At 38.8% G+C, this 27093-nt stretch overlaps 2 protein-coding genes across 4 annotated transcripts; one reads left to right on the top strand and one right to left on the bottom strand.

The window, feature by feature from the left end:
• Positions 1-1388: 1388 nt before the first annotated feature.
• On the top strand, positions 1389-23357 carry supt5h (SPT5 homolog, DSIF elongation factor subunit). Of its 3 annotated transcripts, none has more exons than XM_026924111.3 (30): positions 1389-1560; positions 2254-2353; positions 4582-4741; positions 4845-4910; positions 7472-7483; positions 9576-9645; positions 9748-9816; positions 9915-9980; positions 10086-10116; positions 10209-10277; positions 10472-10723; positions 10877-10966; positions 11050-11120; positions 11241-11346; positions 11429-11522; positions 11608-11744; positions 12072-12227; positions 12419-12565; positions 12683-12829; positions 14093-14218; positions 14382-14466; positions 14585-14692; positions 16647-16749; positions 16904-17031; positions 17116-17221; positions 17314-17472; positions 17578-17746; positions 17857-18060; positions 20129-20224; positions 22986-23357. In XM_026924111.3, exons 2-30 carry the CDS (start codon positions 2267-2269, stop codon positions 23124-23126), a joined length of 3255 nt encoding a protein of 1084 aa, XP_026779912.1. In that variant the 5' UTR covers positions 1389-1560; positions 2254-2266; the 3' UTR covers positions 23127-23357. The 3 variants fall into 3 exon arrangements, with proteins under 3 accessions (XP_026779912.1, XP_026779911.1, XP_053095851.1); XM_026924110.3 differs by having other exon boundaries at positions 7469-7483; XM_053239876.1 differs by lacking the exon at positions 7472-7483.
• On the bottom strand, positions 23151-27093 carry rnaset2l (ribonuclease T2, like). Its single transcript, XM_026924112.3, has 10 exons — positions 26905-27093; positions 26655-26751; positions 25966-26023; positions 25751-25818; positions 25491-25548; positions 25343-25410; positions 24667-24780; positions 24515-24563; positions 24354-24428; positions 23151-23716 (listed from the first exon to the last, which is right to left on the bottom strand). The coding sequence occupies exons 1-10, from the start codon at positions 26912-26914 to the stop codon at positions 23531-23533; spliced, it is 783 nt and encodes a 260-aa protein (XP_026779913.3). The 5' UTR covers positions 26915-27093; the 3' UTR covers positions 23151-23530.

Raw genomic sequence — 27093 nt, 5'->3', positions numbered from 1 at the left:
GCTATTCCAGTTCCTGTTTCACTAAAAAGTTGTATTATGAATTGTTACATGACACAGTTTTTAAAATCAAAAATTAAAATTTAATTAAAATTAAAAAAAATTACAATTTATTTATTTATCTTTAGGCTGAAAAATTTCTCCATACAATTTGGCGTTTGTAGCCATAACGTTAAATCCACTGAGAGGTGAAGTGAATAACATTGATTATCTTGTTACAATGGCACTTGTCAAGGGGTGGGACGTGTTAGGCAGCAAGTGAACAGTCAGTTCTCAAAGTTGAAGTGTTGGAAGCAGGAAAAATGGGCAAGCGTAAGGATCCGAGCGACTTTGACAAGGGCCAAATTGTGATGGATAGACAACTGGGTCAGAGCATCTCCAAAACAACAGGTTTGTGGGGTGTTCCCGGTATGCAGTGGTTAGTATCTACCAAAAGTGGTCCAAGGAAGGACAACCAGTGAACCGGCAACAGGGTCATGGGCGCCCAAGATTCACTGATGCATGTGGGGAGCTGAGGCTAGTCCCTCTGGTCTGATCCCACAGAAGAGCTACTGTAGCACAAATTGCTGAAAAAGTTAGGCTATGATAGAAAAGTGTCAGAACACACAGTGCGTCGCATTGCTGCGTATGGGGCTGCGTAGCCGTCGACCAGTCAGAGTGCCCATGCTGACCCCTGTCCACTGCCAAAAGCGCCTACATTGGGCATCGGAACTGGACCATGGAGCAATGGAAGAAGATGGCCTGGTCTGATGAATCTCGTTTTCTTTTACATCATGTGGAAGGCCGGGTGTGTGTGCATCGTTTACCTGGGGAAGAGATGGCACCAGGATGCACTATGGGAAGAGAGCAAGCCGGCAGAGGCAGTGTGATGCTCTGGGCAATGTTCTGCTGGGAAACTTTGGGTCCTGGCATTCGTGTAGATGTCCCTTTAACACGTACCACCTACCTAAACATTGTTGCAGACCAGGTACACCCCTTCATGGCAACGGTATTCCCTAATGGAAGTGACCTCTTTCTGCAGGATAATGCGCCCTGACACACTGTAAAAATTGTCCAGGAATGGCTTGAGGAAGACGACAGAGTTCAAGGTGTTGACTTGGACTCCAAACTCCCCAGATCTCAATCCAACTGAGCATCTGTGGGATGTGCTGGACAAACAAGTCAGATCCACCGAGGCCCCACCTCGCAACCTACAGGACTTAAAGGATCTGCTGCTAATGTCTTGGTGCCAGATACCACAGCACACCTTCAGGGATCTAGTGGAGTCCATTCCTCGACGGGTCAGAGCTGTTTTTGCGGCACAGTGAGGACCTACACAATACTAGGCAGCTGGTTTTAATGGTATGGCTGATCGGTGTATGGGCGTGGTGTTTCTCCAGGACATGCGGCGGCGCTGTTCCTCTGTGAGAGCCGGAAACGGAAACGGAAGCAGAATCTGTGTGAGGAGGCTGTTCAGTGAAAACAGCCGCAGTTTTCTTAGCGCGACCGGAGCTGTTTAAAACCAATCATACTTATAATCTGCATCTTTGCTTGTTTCTTTATTAACGTTGTTTACATCCAAAGGTAAGTCTCTTGCTTTAATAATAAGTGAATGTTTTCAAATGCAGCACATAGTGTTTAAAAGTGAGCTGCTAGTGAACACTGCTACAACAGCTGGCTATTAAATCCCGCTAACGCTAACAGATAGAGTGTGTCGGTTGGTTTCAGCTTGACGAATGATAGAGAAATTATTTCTAAATTATTATTTTAAAAAATCACCATAAAGCTACAACTGCAAATAATTTGACGTGCACTATTCTTTCATGTATGTTTTATTTGAAAGATGGCGTTTCACTAGGTAGCAAATATGCTAACTAGCCACTAGATTACTGTTAGCTAACATGGCTGCTTGGCGCAACGTCTCCATTTAGCTAAATTTGTTTATTCGTGTGAACGCAAGCTAATTTATGTTGTCAAGTGTTTATTCTTCATTCCTGTCAAGTGCTTATTCTTATTCTTGTTTATTCTTCTTCTGCTAAACCCTTCTCTTTTGTCGTTAGCTAACTGCTATCCTCAAGCTCACAGAGGTGAAACAGGTTTTTAGAGCTAAGTGTTAGTCTTTAGAGTCATGACTACAGGAGTTCAGATTTATTATCTCTTACCTGGTAGTTTTTTGTTTTGCCAGTGCACTCATTTCTCTCTCCCTCCTCTCTGTCTGTCTCTCTGTCTGTCTCTCTGTCTGTCTCTCTCTGTGTGTGTGTGTGTGTGAGAGAGCAGGTGAAGCACAGTGATGTCTGACAGTGAGGACAGCGACTTCTCAGACAACCAGAGCGAGAGGAGCAGTGAGGCTGAGGAGGTCGAGGCTGAGGAGAATGAAGTAAAGGCATTAAAGTTGCTACACAGTGAAAATGGATCCTTGTCTTTTAGATTATAAGAAGCAAACGTTGAGGAAAATATGTGTGGCAGCCTGGGAAAACCCTTCATATGGTCAAATTTTCTTCTATATATACACCATATTCTGAACCTCATGTACTGAAATAACTTTCCCTTATTGCTGGTTGCACTGTATCTCAACCAGAAGTAAAATCAGAGCATTTTTTTTTTAAATTCTGCTTACTCTTTACCCGCAAAAGTGAAAAGGGAAAAAAAAAAGCATTCTCTGCATATCTCTACACTTACAGCCAGGCCTACTTATGGGAAAATCATCATTATTACTGTCAAATCTTTAAAGATTTACAAGCTTACCATGGGAAATGAGTTATCACATTGATTATCAGCATCATCCACATCAGTCTCTGTCTGAGATAAAACAGCTGAGGTAAAAGTCACTCATGGCATTTAAACGTGAGCCTTATTGTTGTCCGTTCACTTGACTTATCTTGACTTAAGATTTATTTTTAGCCTATTTCCCCCAATTTGGTCATTTGCCATGCTGTGGCATCATCAGGATATAGACCCGTGATCTCCCAGTGATGGGGCAAACGCTGTTGTCTGTTCAGAGTGTTTAAGCTGTATTCTGTGTAGGGCTGACATTGAAGAACAATGTGATATGCGGTACGATAATGCTATAAATGTGTAAAATCATAAATTATATTTATATATTTAAAAACTGAAAGTGGCATAACCAACATATGTTTCTCTGCTAATTCTCTGCTATCTGCGTCGCCCTAAAACTGAATTCAGTTATCGCAAGCCTTTGCGATATGCATACTGTGATTTTTTACATTTGCGATATTTCAATACTGTTGATATATTGTGCAGCCCTAATTCTGTGTTTTGACGAGTATGTGATGGTGCAGGAGCAACACAGACATCTTGACAGCTGATATCTGATTACAAATTGAACTGATTAGGATTTTGTATTGCTACAGCATGTAATTTTCCAAGAACATAATCAAATCAAATGAAAAGCACACTTTTAAACCTCTATAGACAGACTGTTTAAAGAAAGTTGCCTAAATAAATATATTTCCACATTATTTTGGTATATATGTATTATTGTTTTCTTAAAATAAAAACAAAATTTTGCTTAAAACCTGATTTTCCTTAGTCTTAATGGCATTTTTCCACAATATTGCCACAGTGACAGCTAGGGGATTTTCCCAGACTGCCACACACATGAGCTCCTGTACCTAGTGTGGCTACTGGTGATATAAATCGTCCCCTTTTTCTTTTTTTTTTCTTTTTCTTTTAATAAACACATGGTTCAAAGTCACAGACAGTGTTAGCCCACTGTACATTTAAACCATCCCAAACACAAACTATGCTCCTTCCAAACCCTGTATACAGATTTTAAAGCCCAGTATAATTTACAAATGTACCATAATATTTACAATATAACACCATAAAATACACTTTGTTAAAAAGCTTTTGAAACAAGCAATTTGCCAGAGTAGGTCTTTTACTTCGTATTACATAGATTATCATAAAGAATAACTATGAGAATGAGTAGAAATTTATGGACACAAATATATTCATGCATGAAATGAGTCCACCTCAAATTATTGCTGTAATTAAAATAATGTATGCAAAAGAAAAGTTCAGATTAATTAAATCTCATTCTATAGCCTTCATAGTCACCAGCTCTCAAACTAATTAAACACCTCTGGAAGAATTGTAGAGCAGTGTGTGAGAGAGCACTCTCCACCACCATCTCAAATCACCAACTGAGGGAATATCTTTTGGAAGAATGGTGTTCATCACTCCATTACAGTTTCAGAGATTTATAGAATCCATGCCAAAGGCCTAACACCTTACTGAGACGCTTTCTTTTTCTTTAATTTGATTTGTCAGATTTAACTGAATTTGAAATTTCCATACGGATGTGAAATTAAACAGTGCTGCCATATGTTCTTAACGCTAGACTTATTCAGTGTTTACAAGTAAGAAAGATGTTTATCTGTTGTGAGCTTGGTCTCTCTGTTATTGCTTGTGAGCATACAAGTTCCTTTAAAACAGTAGCCAAAGTGTAATACTGTCTACTGTATAATTTAAACATGACACTACATTACTTTAAAGATATATATTGATAATGTAATACAACTCATTAAATGATAAAAGTACGGTTTTAAGTTTTTCTTAATGAGAATGGAATATACCTTTCAGGAGGATGAAGGGCAGGGAAGTGTTGCTGGTAGTGACAAAGCTGAAGAAGAGGGGGAGGACTTAGAGGAAGATGAAGAGGAGTATGATGAAGAAGAGGAAGAGGATGATGACCGTCCTAGGAAGAAGCCTCGTCATGGAGGCTTTATCTTAGATGAAGCTGGTAAAACTTCACCAAATCTAACATCTGGTTTTGAGCACTTTTCAATATAAAGAGTCATTTGTTTTTGTCCTAATTTATGGCTGTTTTTCTGTCCTGTGATTAGATGTTGATGATGAGTATGAAGATGAAGATCAGTGGGAGGAAGGAGCTGAGGATATTTTGGAGAAAGGTGAGCTTTTCACAAAGTATCTCCTAATGATAATAATTGGTTTGTTTTTAGATAAAATAGTTTGTGTTACTGTATTAAGATTTGTAGGTGTACAGGTGCTGGTCATATAATTAGAATATCATCAAAAAGTTGATTTATTTCACTAATTCCATTCAAAAAGTGAAACTTGTATAATGTATACATTCATTCCACACAGACTGATATATTTCAAGTGTTTATTTCTTTTAATTTTGATGATTATAACTGACAACTAATGAAAACTCCAAATTCAGTATCTCAGAAAATTAGAATATTGTGAAAAGGTTCAATATTGAAGACACCCAGTGCCACACTCTAATCAGCTAATAAACTCAAAACACCTGCAAAGGCCTTTAAATGGTCTCTCCGTCTAGTTCTGTAGGATACACAATCATGGGAAAGACTGCTGACTTGACAGTTGTCCAAAAGACGACCATTGACGCCTTGCACAAGGAGGGCAAGACACAAAAGCTCATTGCAAAAGAGGCTGGCTGTTCACAGAGCTCTATGTCTAAGCACATTAATAGAGAGGCGAAGGAAAGGAAAAGATGTGGTAGAAAAAAGTGTACAAGCAATAGGGATAACTGCACCCTGGAGAGGATTGTGAAACAAAACCCATTCAAAAATGTGGGGGAGATTCACAAAGAGTGGACTGCAGCTGGAGTCAGTGCTTCAGGAACCACTACGCACAGACGTATGCAAGACATGGGTTTCAGCTGTCGCATTCCTTGTGTCAAGCCACTCTTGAACAACAGACAGCGTCAGAAGCGTCTCGCCTGGGCTAAAGACAAAAAGGACTGGACTGCTGCTGAGTGGTCCAAAGTTATGTTCTCTGATGAAAGTAAATTTTGCATTTCCTTTGGAAATCAGGGTCCCAGAGTCTGGAGGAAGAGAGGAGAGGCACAGAATCCACATTGCTTGAGGTCCAGTGTAAAGTTTCCACTGTCAGTGATGGTTTGGGGTGCCATGTCATCTGCTGGTGTTGGTCCACTGTGTTTTCTGAGGTCCAAGGTCAACGCAGCCGTATACCAGGAAGTTTTAGAGCACTTCATGCTTCCTGCTGCTGACCAACTTTATGGAGATGCAGATTTCATTTTCCAACCTTTCATTTTCCACCTGCACACAGTGCCAAAGCTACCAGTACCTGGTTTAAGGACCATGGTATCCCTGTTCTTAATTGGCCAGCAAACTCGCCTGACCTTAACCCCATAGAAAATGTATGGGGTATTGTGAAGAGGAAGATGCGATATGCCAGACCCAACAATGCAGAAGAGCTGAAGGCCACTATCAGAGCAACCTGGGCTCTCATAACACCTGAGCAGTGCCACAGACTGATCGACTCCATGCCACGCCGCATTGCTGCAGTAATTCAGGCAAAAGGAGCCCCAACTAAGTATTGAGTGCTGTACATGCTCATACTTTTCATGTTCATACTTTTCAGTTGGCCAAGATTTCTAAAAATCCTTTCTTTGTATTGGTCTTGAGTATTATTCTAATTTTCTGAGATACTGAATTTGGGGTTTTCATTAGTTGTCAGTTATAATCATCAAAATTAAAACACTTGAAATATATCAGTCTGTGTGGAATGAATGTATACATTATACAAGTTTCACTTTTTGAATGAAATTAGTGAAATAAATCAACTTTTTGATGATATTCTAATTATATGACCAGCACCTGTATATGTAAATGCTGGGATGTGTTAAATTACTTCTAGTAGTACTAGTTACTGCTAGTACTGGTGCAATTAATTGATTAGGGATAAAAAAGGCATGTTACAGACCAGTGTACAATGTTAGCAAGCAAGTTTTAACTACAGCAAATTCACTAAAGTGTTTATCTAACATGATTTAACTGGTGCTAGTTTATTTGATTGTATTCCCTGTGCTCATAATTCTTTATCTCTTGTGCATGCCTTCTTCAGTTAACGGTAAACCAACTCCAGATTTCTCTGATCTTTCTGTTTTCTTTGTCTAATTGACTTAATTCTCACAATTCCCATATTTGATCAAATTCATACCCATACTATGTGGCTCGTATAACACTTGTCATGCAGTTGTTTTGCTAATGTTCAATTTGCACACATTCTAGTTAAGGAGCATGGATGGCAAATACATGTTTTGGCTTTTCTCTCTGGTTTCTAGAAATAGTTTACATTTAACTTTATGTAGTTCTGATTATGATGAATAACTTTTAACTTTCTGAATGTTAGGAATGTTAAAAAAAGTTGGTAAGTTCACAAGGGAAACCAACTGTGATCGTTTGCCTGAAATTGCTCCTTTGGTTAAATAAATGTAGTGAATTTAGTGAACTCTCATGCTTATTGCATCAACTAACAAGGACACTGGCATGATCTCCATCTCTAAAATAAATACCATTCAGTGCCTGCTCATTATTGATGATTTTTTTTTTTCTATTTCCTTTTTTTCTTTGGTTTATTTTTGTGTATGTATCTGTGCCCTTGCCTGCAATTGCTGTATGCACATGAAATTGTATTATGGCTCATGTTCCTCCTTCTACAAATCTCCGCTGGACTCAAGCAGAGGAGGCTGAAGGTATGTGTTTCACTACTGTAATTATAAATGCATCCAGTCTGTCAACTCACATGAAGAATCTTTACTTTTTTGATACCTTTTTTACATCCAAGGTCTGTAGTTCCTCATAATTTAAGATCTAAGTTAACTCGATCAGTTGAATGTTTATTGTAAATTAGGCTTGTGCGATATAATAACATATCTATAACAGGATATAACAATAATATTGTCATCCCTAAACAATAATACGCTGAGATGTCAAGTGACACTTGTTCCAGAAATGCCAAAAATGGAGTCTTTTTCACCCCAGTAAAATGGGAGATGAGGCGCACATTAATTTGGATTGATTAATGCAGGTGTTTTGAACTCTCCAGTATTCTCCCTGAAGCCCTGCCCCCTTCTTCCAAACTCGCATGCTCTCGACTTACATGGGCGCCCTCGCTTTCTGTCACAGGAAATAGAAAATTGTTTAAGTTTATTAATCTGAAATAAAATCCATCAGTGTTGTCTAATGCTGATTTAGCTAACATTAGACAAGTATATTTAACATCAGTTAACTATATTTGTTAGGGACAGCACTGAAAAAATTTTGGCCTCTAATGGTCAAAAACAGCACTTTTGGGTTTCTGCAGAAAGAGAAATGGGGGGAAGATTTTGACCCAGAAAAATTAAATAGGCCTACAATGAACACTTTACAAACAATTTTAATGGTGATGATGATAATTTGAAAGTTATTAAAATTGCTGTTTTTATGTGTTCGTCTGAAATTGTCGATTATCGCTCAATATCTCAAGAACGAGTGGTTGAATGTTTGTAGGATTTATACGGAATTATCACTGTAACCAACAGACGAACTGGTTAGTTTTGGGAATTAACCCAAAAGGATCAAGGCCACAGCAAGGTCAAATGTCTGAATTAGTTTATTTTGAATTGCTTCCTTGACATTTGAAGTATATTTTAAGGGTAGTTCTGGCAAACAAAGTAGTAACAAGAAGGACTTGACTTGGTGGTGGTGGAGGCATCCCTGTTGCTCGAGTTGTTTTCTCCTGGTTTCCTCCTGGCCGGTCATTGCAGAGAAAAGAAAAGTTTGAGCAGCATCAACAGTGAAAATGTCAGCCAAGTACACATTAGACAGCTGATTTGTAAGACTACTTTGAAAATCCCGTTTTATTTATTTATTTATTTATATGTGTGTATGTATGTATGTATGTATGTGTGTATATGTGTGTGTATATATAAATATATAAATAAATAAATAAATAAAGATTTAATGCACATTGATGCAGAATCATCAAAAAACCCGCTATCTGGCTTTCATAATTGCCGAAGCTCCAGACTGCACAGCTGATGATGTTTACGCTTCCCCTGCTCTCCTTAAACTTGAAATGGTTGAAATGCTTTTTGTTGGTTCTGGGCGATTACATTCTTTATCACAATATTTTAAAAATTAAAAAACCAATATTGCACAAGCCTAATTTTAACCATTCCACCTTATTTTGAAATCTGTAAAGTAAGTACTAGGATGTATTGTTTTGTATTAATCAGTATAATATGAACAGATATGAAGCTTGCAGGACAAAAAGTTAATTAACATTAAGGCATATATGGTGCCCATGCAGGTGCTGCTTTAACTGCTTGCATTCATTCATCATCAGTAACTGCTTTATCCTGGTCAGGGTCATAGTGGTTTTCTAATTTGTTTACATTTTAACAAAGAGAGCATCTAAGCGTATCATGGGCTGGTGCAAAAAGTAATAACTGTGGGAGTGATCAAGATTGGTCTGAATTCCTTTGGGAGTTGGTTTGTATGGGGTTCAGGGGAAAAAAAAAACAGTTCCACACACACCTCTAGTCACTGGTCCTGACAACAGCTTGATAAATTACCTATCGTTAGTAGCAGTTAGCTAACTCAGCCATTCACTCAACACTTCCACAAGTAGAATACCAGTTAAATTAGCTTTAATACTAATGTAATTAGCTGCTGAGATGAAACCATCTAGCCAGCTTGAATAGCCAGAAGTGGCTGACAGTGGGCTGAAAGTAAGGTGGATATAGGTTCAAGGTTGAAAGCATTCTCTTTTTTCCTAATCAGTTTCTTTTTCCCTTTATCCAGTTTCTAACCTCGATCCTGTAGCTCTGGATGAGGATCATTCAGGTTCCCGCAGACTGCAGAACCTTTGGCGGTATGAGTGAGCAAATGTGCCCACACTTGTGATTTCTCCTGTCAGGAAGAGACGCCAGGCTTGTTGGATCAATTAACATTGTTTTTTTTTCCCCATCTGTAGAGATTCCAGAGAGGAAGCCCTGGGAGAGTACTATATGAGGAAATATGCCAAGTCTTCCGGAGGAGAACAGTATGTCATCTATTAATCAGTAGTTCTTTTTGAGTAGGCAGTGTTTTTTTTTTCTGGTCATATAGTGTGTTTAACACTTTTCCTTTTTTTGCTTCCAGTTTCTATGGAGGATCAGAGGATCTTTCTGATGACATCACTCAGCAACAGTTGCTCCCTGGTGTCAAGTAGGTTTTAGTTTATGGATATACCTTATCAACTGTAATGAAGTTCCAAATGTAGAATGCAGAAAACACTCTTTGTTCCATGTGACAAAATTCGCTGTATTTCAGGGATCCAAATTTGTGGACCGTCAAATGTAAGGTATGTGCAGGCTCAGATTATGCATTGAATTACGAAATTAAAAAAGGTTATTGCACTGCGTATGTCTAATTTATGTTAATATTTCTGTGTAGATCGGTGAGGAGAGAGCAACTGCCATTGCGTTGATGAGAAAATTCATTGCCTACCAGTGCACTGACACAGTAAGCTATTCATTAATACCCTGCAGTGTTTAGTGATAAATATTTATAATAAGGTTTTTTTGATGTATGTGTTACTAATCAGTTTGTGTTTATGGTGTTTGTGCACTTTCGTTGCACGTTTTTTTGTGTCTGAGTATGCTTGTTTAGAATATCATCTAATTTTACCTTCCTGTTCCCTTTCTATCTCAACACAGCCACTTCAGATTAAATCAGTAGTGGCTCCTGAGCATGTGAAGGGATATATCTATATTGAGGCATATAAGCAGACCCATGTCAAAGCTGCCATCGAAGGAGTTGGAAACCTGCGAATGGGCTACTGGAACCAGCAAATGGTGCCCATTAAGGAGATGACTGATGTCCTCAAAGTGGTGAAAGAAGTTACAAATCTTAAACCTAAATCCTGGGTCCGGCTTAAAAGAGGCTTGTACAAAGATGATATCGCGCAGGTGGGTTGCTTAAGCTCGCGATTGTGTGAATGTAGCACAGCTAGACTCTGTTTATGCTTAAAAGGAGACAGGGACTCCTCCACCACCAAGTAAACTTAGCAGAATGCTTTTTGTTTATGTTGTTTTTAGCTATTCATGAAGTTTATGTTTTAGGTTGACTATGTGGAACCAAGCCAAAATACAATATCACTGAAAATGATTCCTCGAATTGACTTGGATCGAATTAAAGCAAGGATGAGCATGGTAAGAGTTGTCATATGCTATCATAATTTGAGCAAAAGAGTTTTCTGACCTAAAGCCTATTTTATCGCTCACCATTCTCACAGAAAGACTGGTTTGCAAAGAGAAAAAAGTTCAAGAGACCACCGCAAAGACTCTTTGATGCTGAGAAGATCAGGTAAGAGAGAATGAAGTGTCTCTGTAAGAGCATTTCTTGGTTCCTGTGTTCTCAGTGATGCTGTAATGTATTTGTGTTTTTTGTTTAGTAATATAATTTACAATAACTCATTCTCTGTAGGTCACTTGGAGGGGAAGTTAGCCATGATGGTGATTTTATGATATTTGAAGGCAACCGATATAGTCGCAAAGGCTTCCTGTTTAAAAGCTTTGCCATGTCTGCTGTGGTAAGAGCCGTCTTATTCCAGCCCTGGCCATATTTACAGATGATCCAGTGATGAGCAGTTGATTTCAGTTGTTTTTCTGTAGATCACAGATGGCATTAAACCAACTCTTTCTGAACTGGAGAAGTTTGAGGATCAGCCTGAGGGCATTGACCTGGAAGTGGTGACAGAAACAACAGGTCTGAATTATGCTTTAGGAATGTGTGGGCCAGACAGAGATGATGATTTGGATTAATGTGTTAAGTTATTGATCGATCACTACAGGCAAGGAGCGAGAGCACAACCTCCAGGCTGGGGACAATGTGGAGGTGTGTGAGGGTGAGCTGATCAACCTTCAGGGAAAAATTCTCAGTGTAGATGGGAACAAGATAACAATCATGCCCAAGCATGAGGACCTGAAGGTACATGCACACAGATGGATCACAATGTCTTTAATATAACTCCTGTATATATTGCCAAGACTTGTTGACTTATGTCTTTCCCACATTTCTGAATGATTTTTTTTTCCCCTGGATAAGGCACTTTATCATTTCAGACATTACTATATAAAACTGTTACACTGAATTAATTTGTAAAAACCTTATTATTATTGTTATTAATATGTTATTAGTAATTGTTGTTGTTTTAGGACTACCCAATTTATTAACATTACTATACTTTCAACACAGTAGGAAAATCTCTAAAGTTGAAAACCTTGGCCTTATAGAGTTCATTTTTTTTGTCTTCAGGACCCTCTAGAGTTTCCAGCTCATGAGTTGAGGAAGTATTTTCGTATGGGCGACCATGTGAAGGTCATTGCCGGACGTTATGAAGGCGACACGGGTCTTATTGTTCGTGTTGAAGAAAACTTTGTCATTCTCTTCTCTGATCTCACAATGCACGAGGTGAGGTGCTTCACAACACCTTCAAGAACATCAGTCTTGGTTTAACAATGTTCCTTGCATCACATAAGATTTCAGAGACTTACCACAGTACAATCATTTTATAATGTTATTCAACACATGATCAACCAATAATAAGATTTTACCTCACTAGTGCATACTGCAATTTGATTGTCTTATTGTGTGTGTTGTAGCTTAAGGTCTTGCCTCGGGACTTACAGCTATGCTCAGAGACTGCATCTGGGGTGGATGCAGGAGGACAGCATGAATGGGGGGAGCTGGTACAGCTGGATCCACAAACTGTGGGCGTCATTGTCCGGCTGGAGAGAGAGACCTTCCAGGTAGTGGCTGTCCATACAATGAGTTCTCACATCTGGTTCAGATCACATCTGTAAGTGTGTAAAAGTATGTTTGGTGCTTTATGATTCTAATCCTGCAATATGTGGACCTTCTCCCAGGTACTTAACATGCATGGTAAGGTGCTAACGGTGCGGCACCAGGCAGTGAATAGACGAAAGGACAATCGCTTTGCTGTCGCCCTGGACTCTGAGCAGAACAACATCCATGTAAAGGACATTGTCAAAGTCATAGATGGACCACATTCAGTAAGCAAAGATCAGCTTGTGTATTTCAGTATGTCTCACTGAACTGAAGAATAGCATCCAAAATCTTTGAGGTCAAATTATTTTGTAACCTTTATTATTAGTAATAATAATAACAGTTACAATATAATCACGGTTACATAATTATCACTTTTCAGTGGTAGAAACTACTGAGCCATATTGTATGGAGCCTGAACCAAATTGTATTGGTGGTGAACTGAACAACATTTTTCAGCAGTGAACTGAAGTGTATCACATCATTTCTTGTTTAACTGTACTGTATATGTATTGAGTTGTATACTGTGTATCGAAATGTTTATCATATCGTCTGGCAGAGGGAGATTAACACCCCTAGAATTTAATTATGGTTCTTCAATATGCCAGCAGCAGACCAGAACAAGTACATACCAGTATAATGTAATGGATAACTTAAGCCACCATTTTTTTGTAGATTAAAATCCATAGGTGTTTGATTCACTTTAAAAGTCAGTCACATAATAGCTTTCAGATGTTCTTCCCACTCCCCTTTCCAGCACAGTGTGCATGAGGTCACATGGCAGAGCAGCTATGGTCATTAATCACGGGGGAGGAATAGTACCACTCTGCTTGAAAGCAAAGGCTGTAGAATAAACACTTCTGGAATTGAACTGTATTGAAAAACCAAACTGTGTGCTAAAAAACAAAATGGAGGTCTTGTGAAGCAGCTCACCTTGTGCATTCTATATAAAATTCTATATAAATGTAGGTTAGAAAAGGGCAAGAATGTTCAACAAGTAGTGAGAATTGTGTCTGGAGTTGTGCCTATATGCGCTGGTGTATGAACAAATGGCTTAAACATGGCAATGCCAGTTTAAAAGTTTCAAATCACTCGTAACCCTTGCAAAATAATAAACTAAAGAGACAGTAAACAATAGGGAAATAATAAATACAATAAATAAATGGCTTGGTAGTTTCTACCATGGAAAAGTCTTAAGGACAGAGTTGTTTATACTCTGTGGTTTCTTGGTAACATGTCAAACCACGCTCCTTGCTCACTTAATTCGATATTGAGGAAAAAAGGTGTGGAACAGGGATTTACCGCAGTTGTAAGTAATTACAGGAACTAACTTGTAACATGGGTGTTTTTTATGGCAGTTTTACAGGTTTTGCATAAAGCAATGCTTATGTTGAAATGAAAGTGTTTCCCAACTTTTAACTTGGTGGTCTACAATAGATTTAATCTGAAAAATTTGTAAGGGATTTGTTCTTGATGTTTGTGTTTGACAGGGCCGAGAGGGAGAAATTCGGCATCTCTTCCGGGGGTTTGCCTTCCTTCACTGTAAGAAGCTTGTTGAAAATGGAGGCATGTTTGTCTGTAAGACACGCCATCTTGTGCTGGCTGGGGGTTCAAAGGTTAGTATGTCAATACAGCCTGTGGAAATTTTTTTTTTCTTTTTTCTTTTTTTCTTTTTTTCTTTCCCTCCCCACCCTACTATAAGCTTTCAAATGTTGTACTGACTATTTAATGCTAAATTCATTTATAAGAGAAACGACTGTTTTTATTTTGATATTACAGCCTAGAGATGTGACCAATTTCACTGTTGGAGGTTTTGCTCCCATGAGTCCTCGAATTAGCAGTCCAATGCACCCAGGAGGAGGGGGTAAATGATGCTCTGTCCTCAGCAATGTCAAGAATAATTATAAATGAAATACTAAAACAAGTGGTGGATGTTGTGTGATTTGTTTAAATTTTCAACATTCTGTTATCTGCACCTCCAGGTCAAATGCAGAGAGGAGGTGGTGGCGGTGGAATGGGCCGTGGCCGTGGAAGACGAGATAATGACCTGATTGGACAGACAGTCCGTATATCCCAAGGACCATACAAAGGTAGGTGTGGTGATGGCTCTTGTGTGGTTTGTGTGTCTAGCACATGCAGTCCCTGTCTGCCAGTTTACAGAGAAATGCATCCAATCTAATTGGGAGGAACATCACACTGCAGCAAGACAATGACCCAAACCACACTGCCAACGATGGACTTCATCAGGGGAAAGAAATTTGGAAGGTTTTAGACTGGCCAAGTCAATCACCAGACCTTAACCCAATTGAGCATGAATTGCACCTCCTGAAGAGGAGACTGGATGGAGAAATCCCCAAACAAAAAAAAGAAGTTGCAGTACAAGCCTGGAAAAGCATCGCAAATGAAGAATGCAACAATTTGTTGATGTCAGTGCATTGGTGGCTTGATGCAGTTAGTGCAACAAGGGAGATGCACTCAAATATGAAGTGTTATTCTCTTTAAGATACTCCAATACTTTTGCTCGTCTAAAGATTGGATGGTCTGCAACCAAAGTTGCCAAGTTCTAAGTTGTTTAACACATCTCGATGTAAATATCAGGGAATGAAACCTGAATTTCTGATCTTTCGTTTCACATTCATCTTTTGATCTCAAACCCAAATGTCTTCAGTGCCTAGCGAAAACAAAAGAATTGGCCTTGCCGTTCCAATACTTTCGGAGAGTATTTATATAATATATATACTCACTGAGCACCTTATTAGGAACACCTGTACATCTATTCATTCATGCAATTATCTAATCAGTCAATCGTGTGGCAGCAGTGCAGTGCATAAAATCATGCAAATACAGGCCAGCAGCTTCAGGTTCACCTCAACCATCAGAATGGGGGAAAAAATGTGATCTCAGTGATTTCTTCGTGATTCCTGATTATTTCGTGCACAACAGTCTCTAGGGTTTACTCAGAATGGTGCAATAAAGTAAAATATCCAGCAAGTGGCAGTTTTGTGGAAAAACACTGTTGATGAGAGAGGTCAACGGAGAATGGCCAGCCTGGTTCAAGCTGACAGAAAGGCTACAGTAACTCGGATAACCACTCTGTACAATCGTGGTGAGCAGAAAAGCATCTCAGAAAGCATCAACAGCAGAACACCTCGTCAGGTTCCACTTCTGTCAGCCAAGAACAGAAAGCTGAGCCTACAGTGGGCACAGGCTCACCAAAACTGGACGGCTGAAGACTGGGAAAACATAGCCTGGGCTGATGAATCTTGATTTCTGCTGAGGCACACAGATGGTGGGGTCAGAATTTGGCACCAACAGCATGAATCCATGGACCCAACCTGCCTTATGTCAACAGTCCAGGCTGGTGGAGGTGGTGTCATGGTGGTGTAATAGAATATTTTCTTGGCACACTTTAGACCTCTTAGTACCAATCAATCACTGCTTGAATGCCACAGCCTATTTGAGTATTGTTGTTGCTGACCATGTGCATTCTTTCATAGCCACAATTTACCCATCTTCTAATGGCTACTTCCAGCAGGTTACAAAACAAGTCGTCTGAAACTGGTTTCATGAACATGACAATGAGTTTAATGTTCTTCAGTGACCTTCCCAGTCACCAGATCTGAATCCAATAGAACACCTTTGGGATGTGGTAGAACGGGAGATTCACAGCATGAAAGTGCTCCTGAAAAATCTGCAGGAATCGCATGATGTGAGCATGTCAACATGGACCAGAATCTCAAAGGAGTGTATTCAACATCTTGTGGAATCCATGCCACAAAGAATTGAGGCTGTTTTGAGCGCAAAGGGAGGCCCTGCCAAGTATTAGTATAGTGTTCCTAATAAAGTGCTCAGATAGTGTATAATGCTACACTTTTATTAGAGAAATTCCTGCGCTGAGTTACATAATTTACCAAAACTTTTGATTTTACCTTTAAACTTATTTGTTTTTGCTTTTCCTCCCTAGTGGGAACTCATCAGTCAAAAAATACAATAACTAGTCATAAATGTTTTTGATTAAAGGCTCTGGTTATTGTCCTTGTACAGGTTACATTGGGGTGGTCAAAGATGCCACAGAATCGACAGCAAGAGTAGAGCTGCACTCAACCTGTCAGACTATTTCTGTGGACCGCCAGCGTCTGACCAGTGTGTATGTTGTTTTTTTTTGTTTTTTTTTTATTTTCATCTCGGAGCTCTTGGAGGTGCAAAAAATGACTGAGGACTAGAGAACACAGACAAAAGATATTCTAATGAAATTACATGAAAATACTTTTTTAAATTGTATTTTCTCTTTTATGAATCAGTGGTGCTAAGAGACACGGAGGAATGACCTCCACTCACGGTCGGACTCCAATGTATGGTTCCCAGACACCCATGTACGGTTCAGGCTCTCGTACCCCGATGTATGGCAGCCAGACACCCCTCCATGATGGTAAGAGCAATTAAGAGGTATTACTCAAGCTTCTCCCTTTGCTGTATTTTGGGCTGTTTTTTCCAGAAGTCTGATTTCTTATAGGAAGCCGCACACCTCATTATGGCTCCCAGACCCCGCTGCATGATGGAAGCCGGACACCTGGGCAGAGTGGAGCTTGGGACCCCAACAATCCCAACACACCATCAAGGCAAGAAAGAAGGACTCGCATACATTATAAGCCAGTTTAATTTAGATTTAATGCTTCTGTTTGTCCTAGCCTTAATGTTCTTTTCTGCACAGGCCGGATGAGGATTATGAGTTCAGCTATGATGATGAGCCCTCTCCGTCTCCTCAGGGCTATGGAGGCACGCCTAATCCTCAGACCCCTGGCTATCCAGAAGTGCCCTCTCCACAAGTCAATCCCCAATACAATCCGCAGACCCCTGGAACTCCAGCAATGTGAGACGATTTCTGAACATTTATTACATTAGTACATGGTCATACTTATTCTGGCCTGATTTGATGGATTTGGAGCATAACTTGGGGTGTATAATTGTTCTGCAGGTACAATACAGACCAGTACTCTCCATATGCTGCACCGTCTCCACAGGGCTCTTACCAGCCTAGCCCCAGTCCGCAAAGTTATCACCAGGTGGCCCCAAGTCCAGTGGGTTACCAAAACACCCACTCACCGGCCAGCTACCACCCCACACCGTCACCCATGGCATACCAGGTACCATCACTTTATCTGGGTTGAGCTTTTTGTAGTCTGTTGCTTACATATAGGCTGCTTTATACAAATGAAGTGTAAATTAATATGATAGTTAACTGTATGACCTTTAGGCAAGTCCGAGCCCCAGCCCGGTAGGCTATAGCCCCATGACTCCTGGGGCTCCATCCCCAGGCGGCTACAACCCTCACACCCCTGGCTCAAACATTGACCAGACCTCCAGTGACTGGGTTACTACAGACATCTTGGTGCGTGTCAAGGACACATTTCTGGATGGAGGAGTCATCAACCAGACAGGCGTCATCCGCAGTGTGACTGTAAGCTGTCTTCTTGTCTTTTTTTTTTTTTTTTTCTTTTTTTTTCAAATGTTATTTTGATTGTTATTTTAACCCTCTTGCACTACATTTGCCTTTGAAGACTATTATTACTTTATTCAGCTAACCTTATGCAACTTTATGTGCAGGCCCTGACAGACACCTTGAGCTTGTGTTGGATTTCCTTATGAGAAAAATCATGCAAATTCATTTGAAAAACAAATAGAAAAAAGAAAAATAAAGAAACCTTACAATAACCTGGTTGCATAAGTGTTCCCCCTCCTTAACTAATACTTTGTTAAAGCACCTTTGGGTTAATACAGCACTCAATCTTTTTGGGTAAGAGACTGAGTTTTTTCCACCCTTTCTTGCAAAATATCTCCAGGTCAAATTGCGAGGGTCCCTGTCAGGATTTAGATCTGGACTCTGACTGGGCCATTCCAAAACATTGATCTTCTTTCGAAGCCCTTCCTTTGTTGACTTGGATTTGTGGATATTATCATTCTGGAAGGTGGAATTTTATTTTGTCAGGTGTGTAATGGAGGACTGTGTGTTATATGGCAAAATAGATTGGTATTTGGAGCCATCCATGAGTTTCCTCTGTTTTGACTGGAGCCCCAGTCCCAGCTGAATAGAAGCGGCCCCATAGCATGATGATGCCACCACTATGCTTCATGTTCTTTTAATGATAAGCGGTCTGGTTTTTGTACCAAACATATTTTAAAATTATGCCCAAAAAGTTATACCTTGGTCTCATCTGACTATAAAGCAATGTGCCACATGGTTTTGGATGATTTGGGCAGGCCTGGATTTTTGTGTGTGTGTGTGTGTGTGTGTGAGAGAGAGAGAGAGAGAGAGAGAGAGCGAGAGAAAGGGCTTCCGTCTAGCCACCCTACTTCATAGCCCAGACATCTGAAGAATACAAGAGACCGTTGTCACATGCAGGGAGTGAACAGTACTATTTCTGCAGCTCCTTTAATGTTCCCGTAGGTCTCCCGGTCTCCTGATAAGTTTTCGTCTTGTATTTTTGTCAATTTTGAAGAGATATCCTGTTCCTGGTAATGCTCCATTTTCTCCACTTGTTGATTGCCTTCATGGTGTTTCATGGTAACATCTAATGTTTTGAAAAAACATTTTGTATCCCTCTCCTGTTCGACACCTTTCAACAATGAGATCTCGTACATGCTTGTGAGCTCTTTGCAGACCATGGCTTCAGCAGCTGGATATAACAAAGATGTCAAAGTGCTACAGAAACAGCTTATTTTTATTCGGGGTTAAGCAGAATCATGTCCTTGATGATAAATGTGATTAGTTAATTCAGAGCACAATCACATGCCGCATTTTAAAAGGGTGTGCACACTTCTGCAACAATTTTTTTTTCTCTTTTCCCCCCTAAAACATTTCTATTTGTTTTTCACTTGAATTTTGTCGGTTCCTCTATAATGTTAAAGGTGGAAAAAGAGATGATATGAATTATGTTGGTTTCATTTTTTACAGCACAAAAACATCCACTTTTAATAGGGGTGTGTAGACTTTTTATATCCACTGTAGGTAACATAAGGTTTACCATCACAAAACTGAAAGTGCATTTTGGTCATTACTATTTGGACAGGTTCTCATTTTTGAGAGTAATAGGCACCGGTTCAGCGAGTGATAGTAATAGTAATAGTTAATGAACGAGTAACTACCATACAATTAACAGACCCCATGCTTTCTTTCAGCATGGTGAATTGCTTTTCATCCAAACCGATCTGATTTATATGAATTGCAAGATGTCTTTTACATAACCATGCAAAAAAAAAAAAAAAAAGCTTCACAATCTCCACAAAGCTTTGCTGTCTAAGCTACATTTTTAATATAGCAAAGGTTTTATGTTGTGTTTACGTAAGGGCTAAGATAAAAGTGAAGATTCTTTTTAGATTTGTGTTCAAGTGTTGAATCCTTTAATGTGTGAATATTAGAGCTGCATTATCTCATGTGACAAAGAAGAGTTTCTAAAAAAACAAAAACAAAAAGCTGTGCGTGGCAGTAGGCACTTATCTCCTGGACTTGGTTTGTGTTTTCCGAACAGGGTGGCATGTGCTCAGTCTATCTGCAGGACACAGAGAAAGTGGTCAGCATCTCGAGTGAACACCTAGAGCCTGTGACTCCGACCAAAAACAACAAGGTACAGTTGCTTTCTATTACTGATAAGCTGAGGGACAGCTGGAACAAATGTTTAGCATCTCTGTGAAAGGCAGTGGCTTGCTATATCAGGATGTGGCAGAAATCTATATATGTAGAGGAAAAAATACAGGACACTGTGGTCTTGTGGTAAAGAAAGCTTGTGTCCCAAATTGCATACTAGTATACTAAATAATATATTAAATAGTGTGCTATCTACCAGTATAAGTTCCTATAGTAGTATTTTGACAAGTGCTAACATTAATTAGCCTATCTACCATTTTCACGCTACTAGGACTCTGCTCATAAGTGCTCTGTTTATCCATTTCACTGCAGAAATGTAGCTAGTCAGCTGATAGTAAATAACTAAATGTTTATTTGTATAGCACTTTTCTGAACCTTAGTTACAAAGTGCATCACAATACGTGATACATGAACCACAAATGTACACAAAAATAATATATATGCACTACAAATCCATCATAAGTCTTACTGAATAAATGTCAATAAGTAAATAAAAAGCAAATAAAACTCCAGTGAATGAAAGTACACTTAGGACAGGTATGGTTAAGGTGTTTCTTAAAAATGCTCAGTGAATCACTGAAGGCAGACTGTTCTAAAGTGTACGGGCACGAACAGCAAATGCCGAGTCTCCCTTTCGTCTTAACTTTGTCCTTGGAATAGCAAGGAGCCTTTGTTGGAAGACCTACGAGACCTCACATCATTACATGGGGCCAACAATTCAAAAATATTTTCAGGAGTATCTCCATGTAATGCATGGTACTTGAGCACCAGCTGTTTAAACTTAATCCTATAATTCACTGGTAACCAGAGGCGAGGATTGGAACTCCCTGATGTGCTCCCTGCATTTAGTCTTCATAAGAACACAAACTGCTCTGTTCTGGTCTAACTGGAGACGAGCCAGAAATCCTTGACTAAGGGAAGCAAGACCTGATGATACAAATACATGGATCAGTTTCTGTATATCCAGAAAGGACTATACATATGTAATCTTAGCAATATTTCTTAGATGCAGAAAGCAGGTCTGAATTAGCTTCTTGGTATGCATCACAAAATTCAAAGAAGGGTCAAAAATAAAGCCTAAATTTTGGGCAAAAGGTTTCACATTTAGATGTAAAAAGGGCAAAGGCTACTTGCAGTTCCCTAGAACTACAATCAGGGCCAATAACAAGGTAAAGGCACCGAAATAAGCCGCCTTATCCCCAATAGGAACAAAGAATTTCCTATTAGATAAATAAAATAAATCAAGAGCAGTCCCAAAAATACCAACCCACTGACTAAGCCTGTTAATCAACATACCATGATCATTTGTATCAAAGGCTGCACTAAGGTCTAATAATAGCAGAATAGGCATTTCCCCTGTCAGCATGCATTAAAATCATATAATATATATAATATAATTGTGTCCAGCTGACTTAATATAATTATCCTGTCCAGCTGACTTACAGCCTTGTTAGTATTACTAGAAAACTGTGAAAGGTTTTCTGAAATATTCTGGTTTTAAAGTAGATTTCAAAAAAAGAAAATGTCAAATGCCACTCATATTGCTGTAGTAATCAATGTACATCGTCTAACTGCTTTTAAAATTCCCCTATTTGAATAGTATATACACATCAGTCTGCTGCAGCCATCCATGTTCCCCCAAAAATCAAGATTAAATCTGATGATGTAAAAAAAACAAACATCTGAGCACAATGGAAAGCAGCATCGAGACTGCACAAAACACTGACTGGACTTAAACTGGATGAAAAAATTTTAATCCATTCACTATATGGGTGTGTGCAGGGTTAAAAATTGCAAGGCAGCCATTCACTAGGACAGTAAAGTCCTTGTCATGTTGTCCACTATAATAATCTCTGAAGAGAACAGTCTCTGTGCTATGCTTTTTGGGAAAACCAGACTGGAATTTTTTCCAAAGATGCGGTTAGCCTCTATTGCATGCAATTGCTGCATAGATGAGCAGAACAATAAATAACCTAGTCTGTTTGCGCTCTTGTGACTGTTGTTTGCTTGCGTCTGTTTGACTTTGCCTGTACTGATTGAACAGCCACTCAGAAAACTCTCTCTCAGCATCCTATTTTGGCTTTAATAGGCACCAAAGATAGTGCAAACACACTGCAAAAGCTACAATGGTTTGATTTATCAGGTTTACTTAGGCCAGAGGTTCTCAGGCTTTTTGTAGTCAGGGACTCCTTCAACCATAAAATAAACTGGAGTGGAATTTATGAACATTATTCAAATGTACAATTATTTATTAAAGCTAAATAGAGCTTTCTTTTTTTTCCTAAAATTTGCACTGACAGAGCACATTAGATCCAAGTTGATATTATTTACAGACCGACTTGCCCTTTGAGTTATTGCAGTTTTGATTAAACCCATTCAATTCAACTGACCAGCCAAACAGGCTAATAACTATAAGAACTTAATAATAAATATATCTTGTGGGTTATATAATCTTTTTATATTCTTTATATAATCTCATAAATATAATCTTGTAATCTGGTGGGTTGTGATTTCCAACAACTGTAATTAAATGAAAAAAATATGGATCCTCTGACTTAGCTTCGCGGACCCCACTTTGAGAACCACTGACTTTCCTCTGCCACATTTAGGTTAGGTTGTGTAAAATGAAATCATGTCAGAACAGGGCTAAAAATAACAGCTGCTGTGTGTGTGTCAAAGCACCGAAAGAACATTTTTGCATTATGTATATTAATTGCACAATGTGTGGATGTGGCATGTAGGTGAAGGTGATTTTGGGAGAAGACAGAGAGGCCACCGGTGTCCTGCTTAGTATTGATGGAGAGGATGGCATCGTCCGAATGGAACTGGATGAGCAGCTCAAAATTCTCAATCTCCGCTTCCTTGGAAAACTGGAAGTGTGAACAAATGAACTCTATACAACTGCATCACGGTCATCAGGACATTTTTTTTATTATTATTATTATTTGTGGTTTTGTGTCCCATCATAGAGTTAAATCAAGAGGTAATTCAAATGACTTGCATTTTTTTTTTTTTTTAATTAGTCAGTGTTTTAGTGGCTATAGATCATCACTGATGTCTTGCTTTCTGGCAAATGGATTCCATGTCAATAAAAAAAACTGTGCAATTTGCAATGCTTTAGAAATTCTTTCAACATGATCCATTTACTGTGGCTACATGAACATGCTCTATTCTTACTTTTACAGTCTTAAATTGTGGCTTTGCAGCAACTGTTATAAGCGGATTACTCAGGATAGCATGAAATCCTCTTAGTCAGTACCTGAGAAAGCACTGACTAATGCTGTGTTCAGGTGCATGGTTGTTTTGGATGCTCATGGTTTATAGGGAAGTAGAAAATGGTGGTGTTTGTGGGGCAGGGGTGTCCGTAGGAAGTGTTCGTGACCCTGCTGCTCTCGAGTTCCTCTGCCATCTGGCATCCAAGAGTCACGTTCTTAGAGACGTAGATCTTTAACTGCACCCATGCCTCTCTTTCCTAAATTCAGAGAAGAGAGCTGCTTGTTTATTCCATCTCAACAGAGATGAATTATTCTTTAATAAAGCATTGAATTCTACATTCCACAGCCGTCTCAGTGCTATGAGATGGACTACAGTTATACAGGTGAGTCATTTACTGACTAACTGTAATAAATGAAGTGCTGACACGAGGAGGCGTGCAGAATGTTGTTAATTATGTGTCCTGTCCAGCTGACTTACAGCCTTGTTAATATTACTAGAAAACTGTGAAAGGTTTTCTGAAATATTCTGGTTTTAAAGTAGATGTCAAATGCCACTCATATTGCTGTAGTAATCAATGTACATCGTCTAACTGCTTTTAAAATTCCACTATTTGAATAGTATATACACATCATTCTGCTGCAGCCATCCATGCTCCCCCAAAAATCAAGATTAAATCTGATGACGTAAAAAAACAAACATCTGAGCACAATGGAAAGCAGCATCGGGACTGCACAAAACACTGACTGGACTTAAACTGGATGAAAAATTTTTTAATCCATTCACTATATGGGTGTGGGCGGGGTTAAAAATTGCAAGGCACCCATTCACAAGGTCACTAAAGTCCTTGCCATGCTGTCCACTACAATAGTCTATAATCGACGTTATTAACTCACCTTGTCATCCTTCACACACTGTAACACAAAGTTATCTCCAAGCAGTGGATCCAGTGCACCATGCAGTTCATCATACTAAAATCACAAAGTAACGCATCAGTCGAGCGGTTTTATTTTATTGCACTGAATATGAAATGTCATGAGTGCACCAGTCATTTTACCTTGTAGGAAACATTGCAGGACGGTTTAATGCCTGCATTTGCCAAAGCACTATTTAGAAGTCAAAATGAGAGTTAATATTGTAAGTCCATCTTCCCAGTGCTGTATCCAGAACCAAACTGTGCGCTGTGGTAATGTGGTACATGACACCTACTTATCAACGTCGAAGAGCTGCCGGAGCTTGAGAACTGTCTTGAAGTAGAGAAATGGAGAGCCCATATTCTCCACACAGCCTGCACATGTTCCATGTTTAAACCATTCCTCTTTCCTGCCAAAAGCCATGAGAGATTAAAACCAGTCAGTCCTTAAACGAGATAGACTCCTTTTAAGTGACTTGTAAAAATAAAACATTTCAGGATATGCTGTTTTAGGAAAATAATCAATACCAAGTTATTCCTCTTATACCACAGAAATGTGCCCTCTATTATTTTTTAAGTTATTAATGAATGGCATGTCATACTTTTTAACCATTACATTTAATGCAGTTACATTACATTTAATATATGTAACATCCACAAGACATGTTAGTTCCTTACAGACACCTTTACCATGTCAATAATTATATGCTTTTTTCTTATGCTGAATAAATTTGATTTTATCCATTAATTTTTTATTAGGCTTAGATTTATTTTGCAAAGCAATCTTTCCCGTTGCAATTTTAGAACAATAATACTTGCATAAAGTGGCGTAGTGACAAGAAACACTCAACATCTCATCACCAGTGTTGCATATTAATTCCATATGCCACAAGCGATAAGGTTATATACAGAAACATCCTGCGAGACTTTGTACACATTTCTGATGTGTTATGTTAGACCAGGCGTCTTTACCAGAATGTGAAGTTGCTCCTTGTTTTTATTAATGAAGGCCAAAGCTGAGAGAGTTCTGGCTCCAATTCCTGAAAAAAACAAAAGTTTAATAAAAGAAATTGTGTTTTTTTTAAACCAGTCTGTTCTCAAGTCTAGCGTATCTGATTACCTGAAGATGAGAATGAAATATTGGCCAACAGGGACAGCAGTTATGATCCTTCACAGGCCTTTAAGAACCACAAGAAGAAAGGCTGATGTATTTTCACAGGAACTATGTATGATGTATGTATTTGTATGATGATGTATTTTCCTACTTGCTAGTGAAATTTCTGTTACAGCCATGTTGTAAATGTGATTATTTCACTGAACAATGTTGCATAATTTAAAAAAATACATGAACTGATTGATTCTTCCTTTGTAAATATTTACCAAAGGCCATGGATGGTCCACTCCTGGATATTCTGTGGTATCCTGCAAATGTTTTTATTGTCGATGATCTGTGGAAAAGCAGTGGGCAGGGGAGAAACATGAAAATACAGACTTCATACAACTATTTTCAAGATGTCCATAAAAGTGTCACTGTTCTGTGATAAACACACATATACTTATTTGTTTTTCAATCTTCACTGCTTTATTTGACTCACCAGACAGAAGCTTCCTGGCCACTGCAGTGTGAAGAGCATGCAAGTCCAGTTACAAGAGCTGCACATGGACATTTTGCATTAAAAACTGTCTTTGAAATATACATTTAACCCATTTAATGCAAGGTGTTCAAGGCAGTTTTTAGAAATATATTAGATGTAAATCACAACTGCTTTAGTGTTACATTATCTTGACTTTTTATTACTTTTTTTCAGCAGTAATGTTTTCATTTTACTTTTACTTGATACCTGCAAACTTCAGTTAATTTTTAATATGTGATTTTTTTTCAAATTTGCATGCCATTTTTGGAGTGTGTGTATTTACGTAGCAAAACTATATCTTTATGAGACATCTTTAAGGAAATAGTGTATGTATCATTACATATGTTCAGAACAGTAGAATTAAAGGTTTTATGTTAAAATATGCTGCATAGTAAAATGTTTTACAAGTGGGCCAGAGCTTAAAAAGCTTAAATCTAGATCAATTAAGGGTTTTTTCCCCTCTGGGGGGATCCTTTAATGGTTTTATGAACCCTACAACTGTACATTTAACTTTTAAAGAGGGTTCCAAGCAGAACACCTTTACGACAATAAGATCCCTTAATTACCAAAAGAATGTATAAACATGCAAACTATAAGCAGAAAGACATTTATCTTCACTCTGCACAGTGATTTAAATAAGTGAATCTTACTGGCTTATCTCACTCGTGGACCAGTGCGCTTGATCCTGTGTGAGAACCAATCCACTCAGTAGAACGGCAGAACAAACCCAGATGATGGACATTTTATCTGAAGCAATATCAGATACATTAACACTTTAAGAAGCTCTAATGTCATGCAGAAAGAAGGTTTTACAAGTAAATAAACTGTCAAAAATTGTCTCAATATCCTGTGAATTATTTACTCCATGTTATTGTTTGAAAATCACCAATGCGTACTTACACGAGGCCATGATATTGCCACAGTGCTCACAGATCACAAATCAGCATCACACTCAGTTCCCTTTTCTACTGATCCTCACAAAGCAGAACTGCAACAAAACAAATATACATCAGTTTCCATATTTAAACGTCAATAGGGAAGTGATACACTCATTTGGAAGTTCTTGTTAAAGACTGAAAGCACAATTTA

This window comes from Pangasianodon hypophthalmus, chromosome 14 (assembly GCF_027358585.1).
Source record: "Pangasianodon hypophthalmus isolate fPanHyp1 chromosome 14, fPanHyp1.pri, whole genome shotgun sequence".
Lineage (NCBI taxonomy): Eukaryota > Metazoa > Chordata > Actinopteri > Siluriformes > Pangasiidae > Pangasianodon > Pangasianodon hypophthalmus.
The sequence above is the reverse complement of the archived record's forward strand: the minus strand, read 5'-3'. Positions and strand labels throughout refer to the sequence as shown.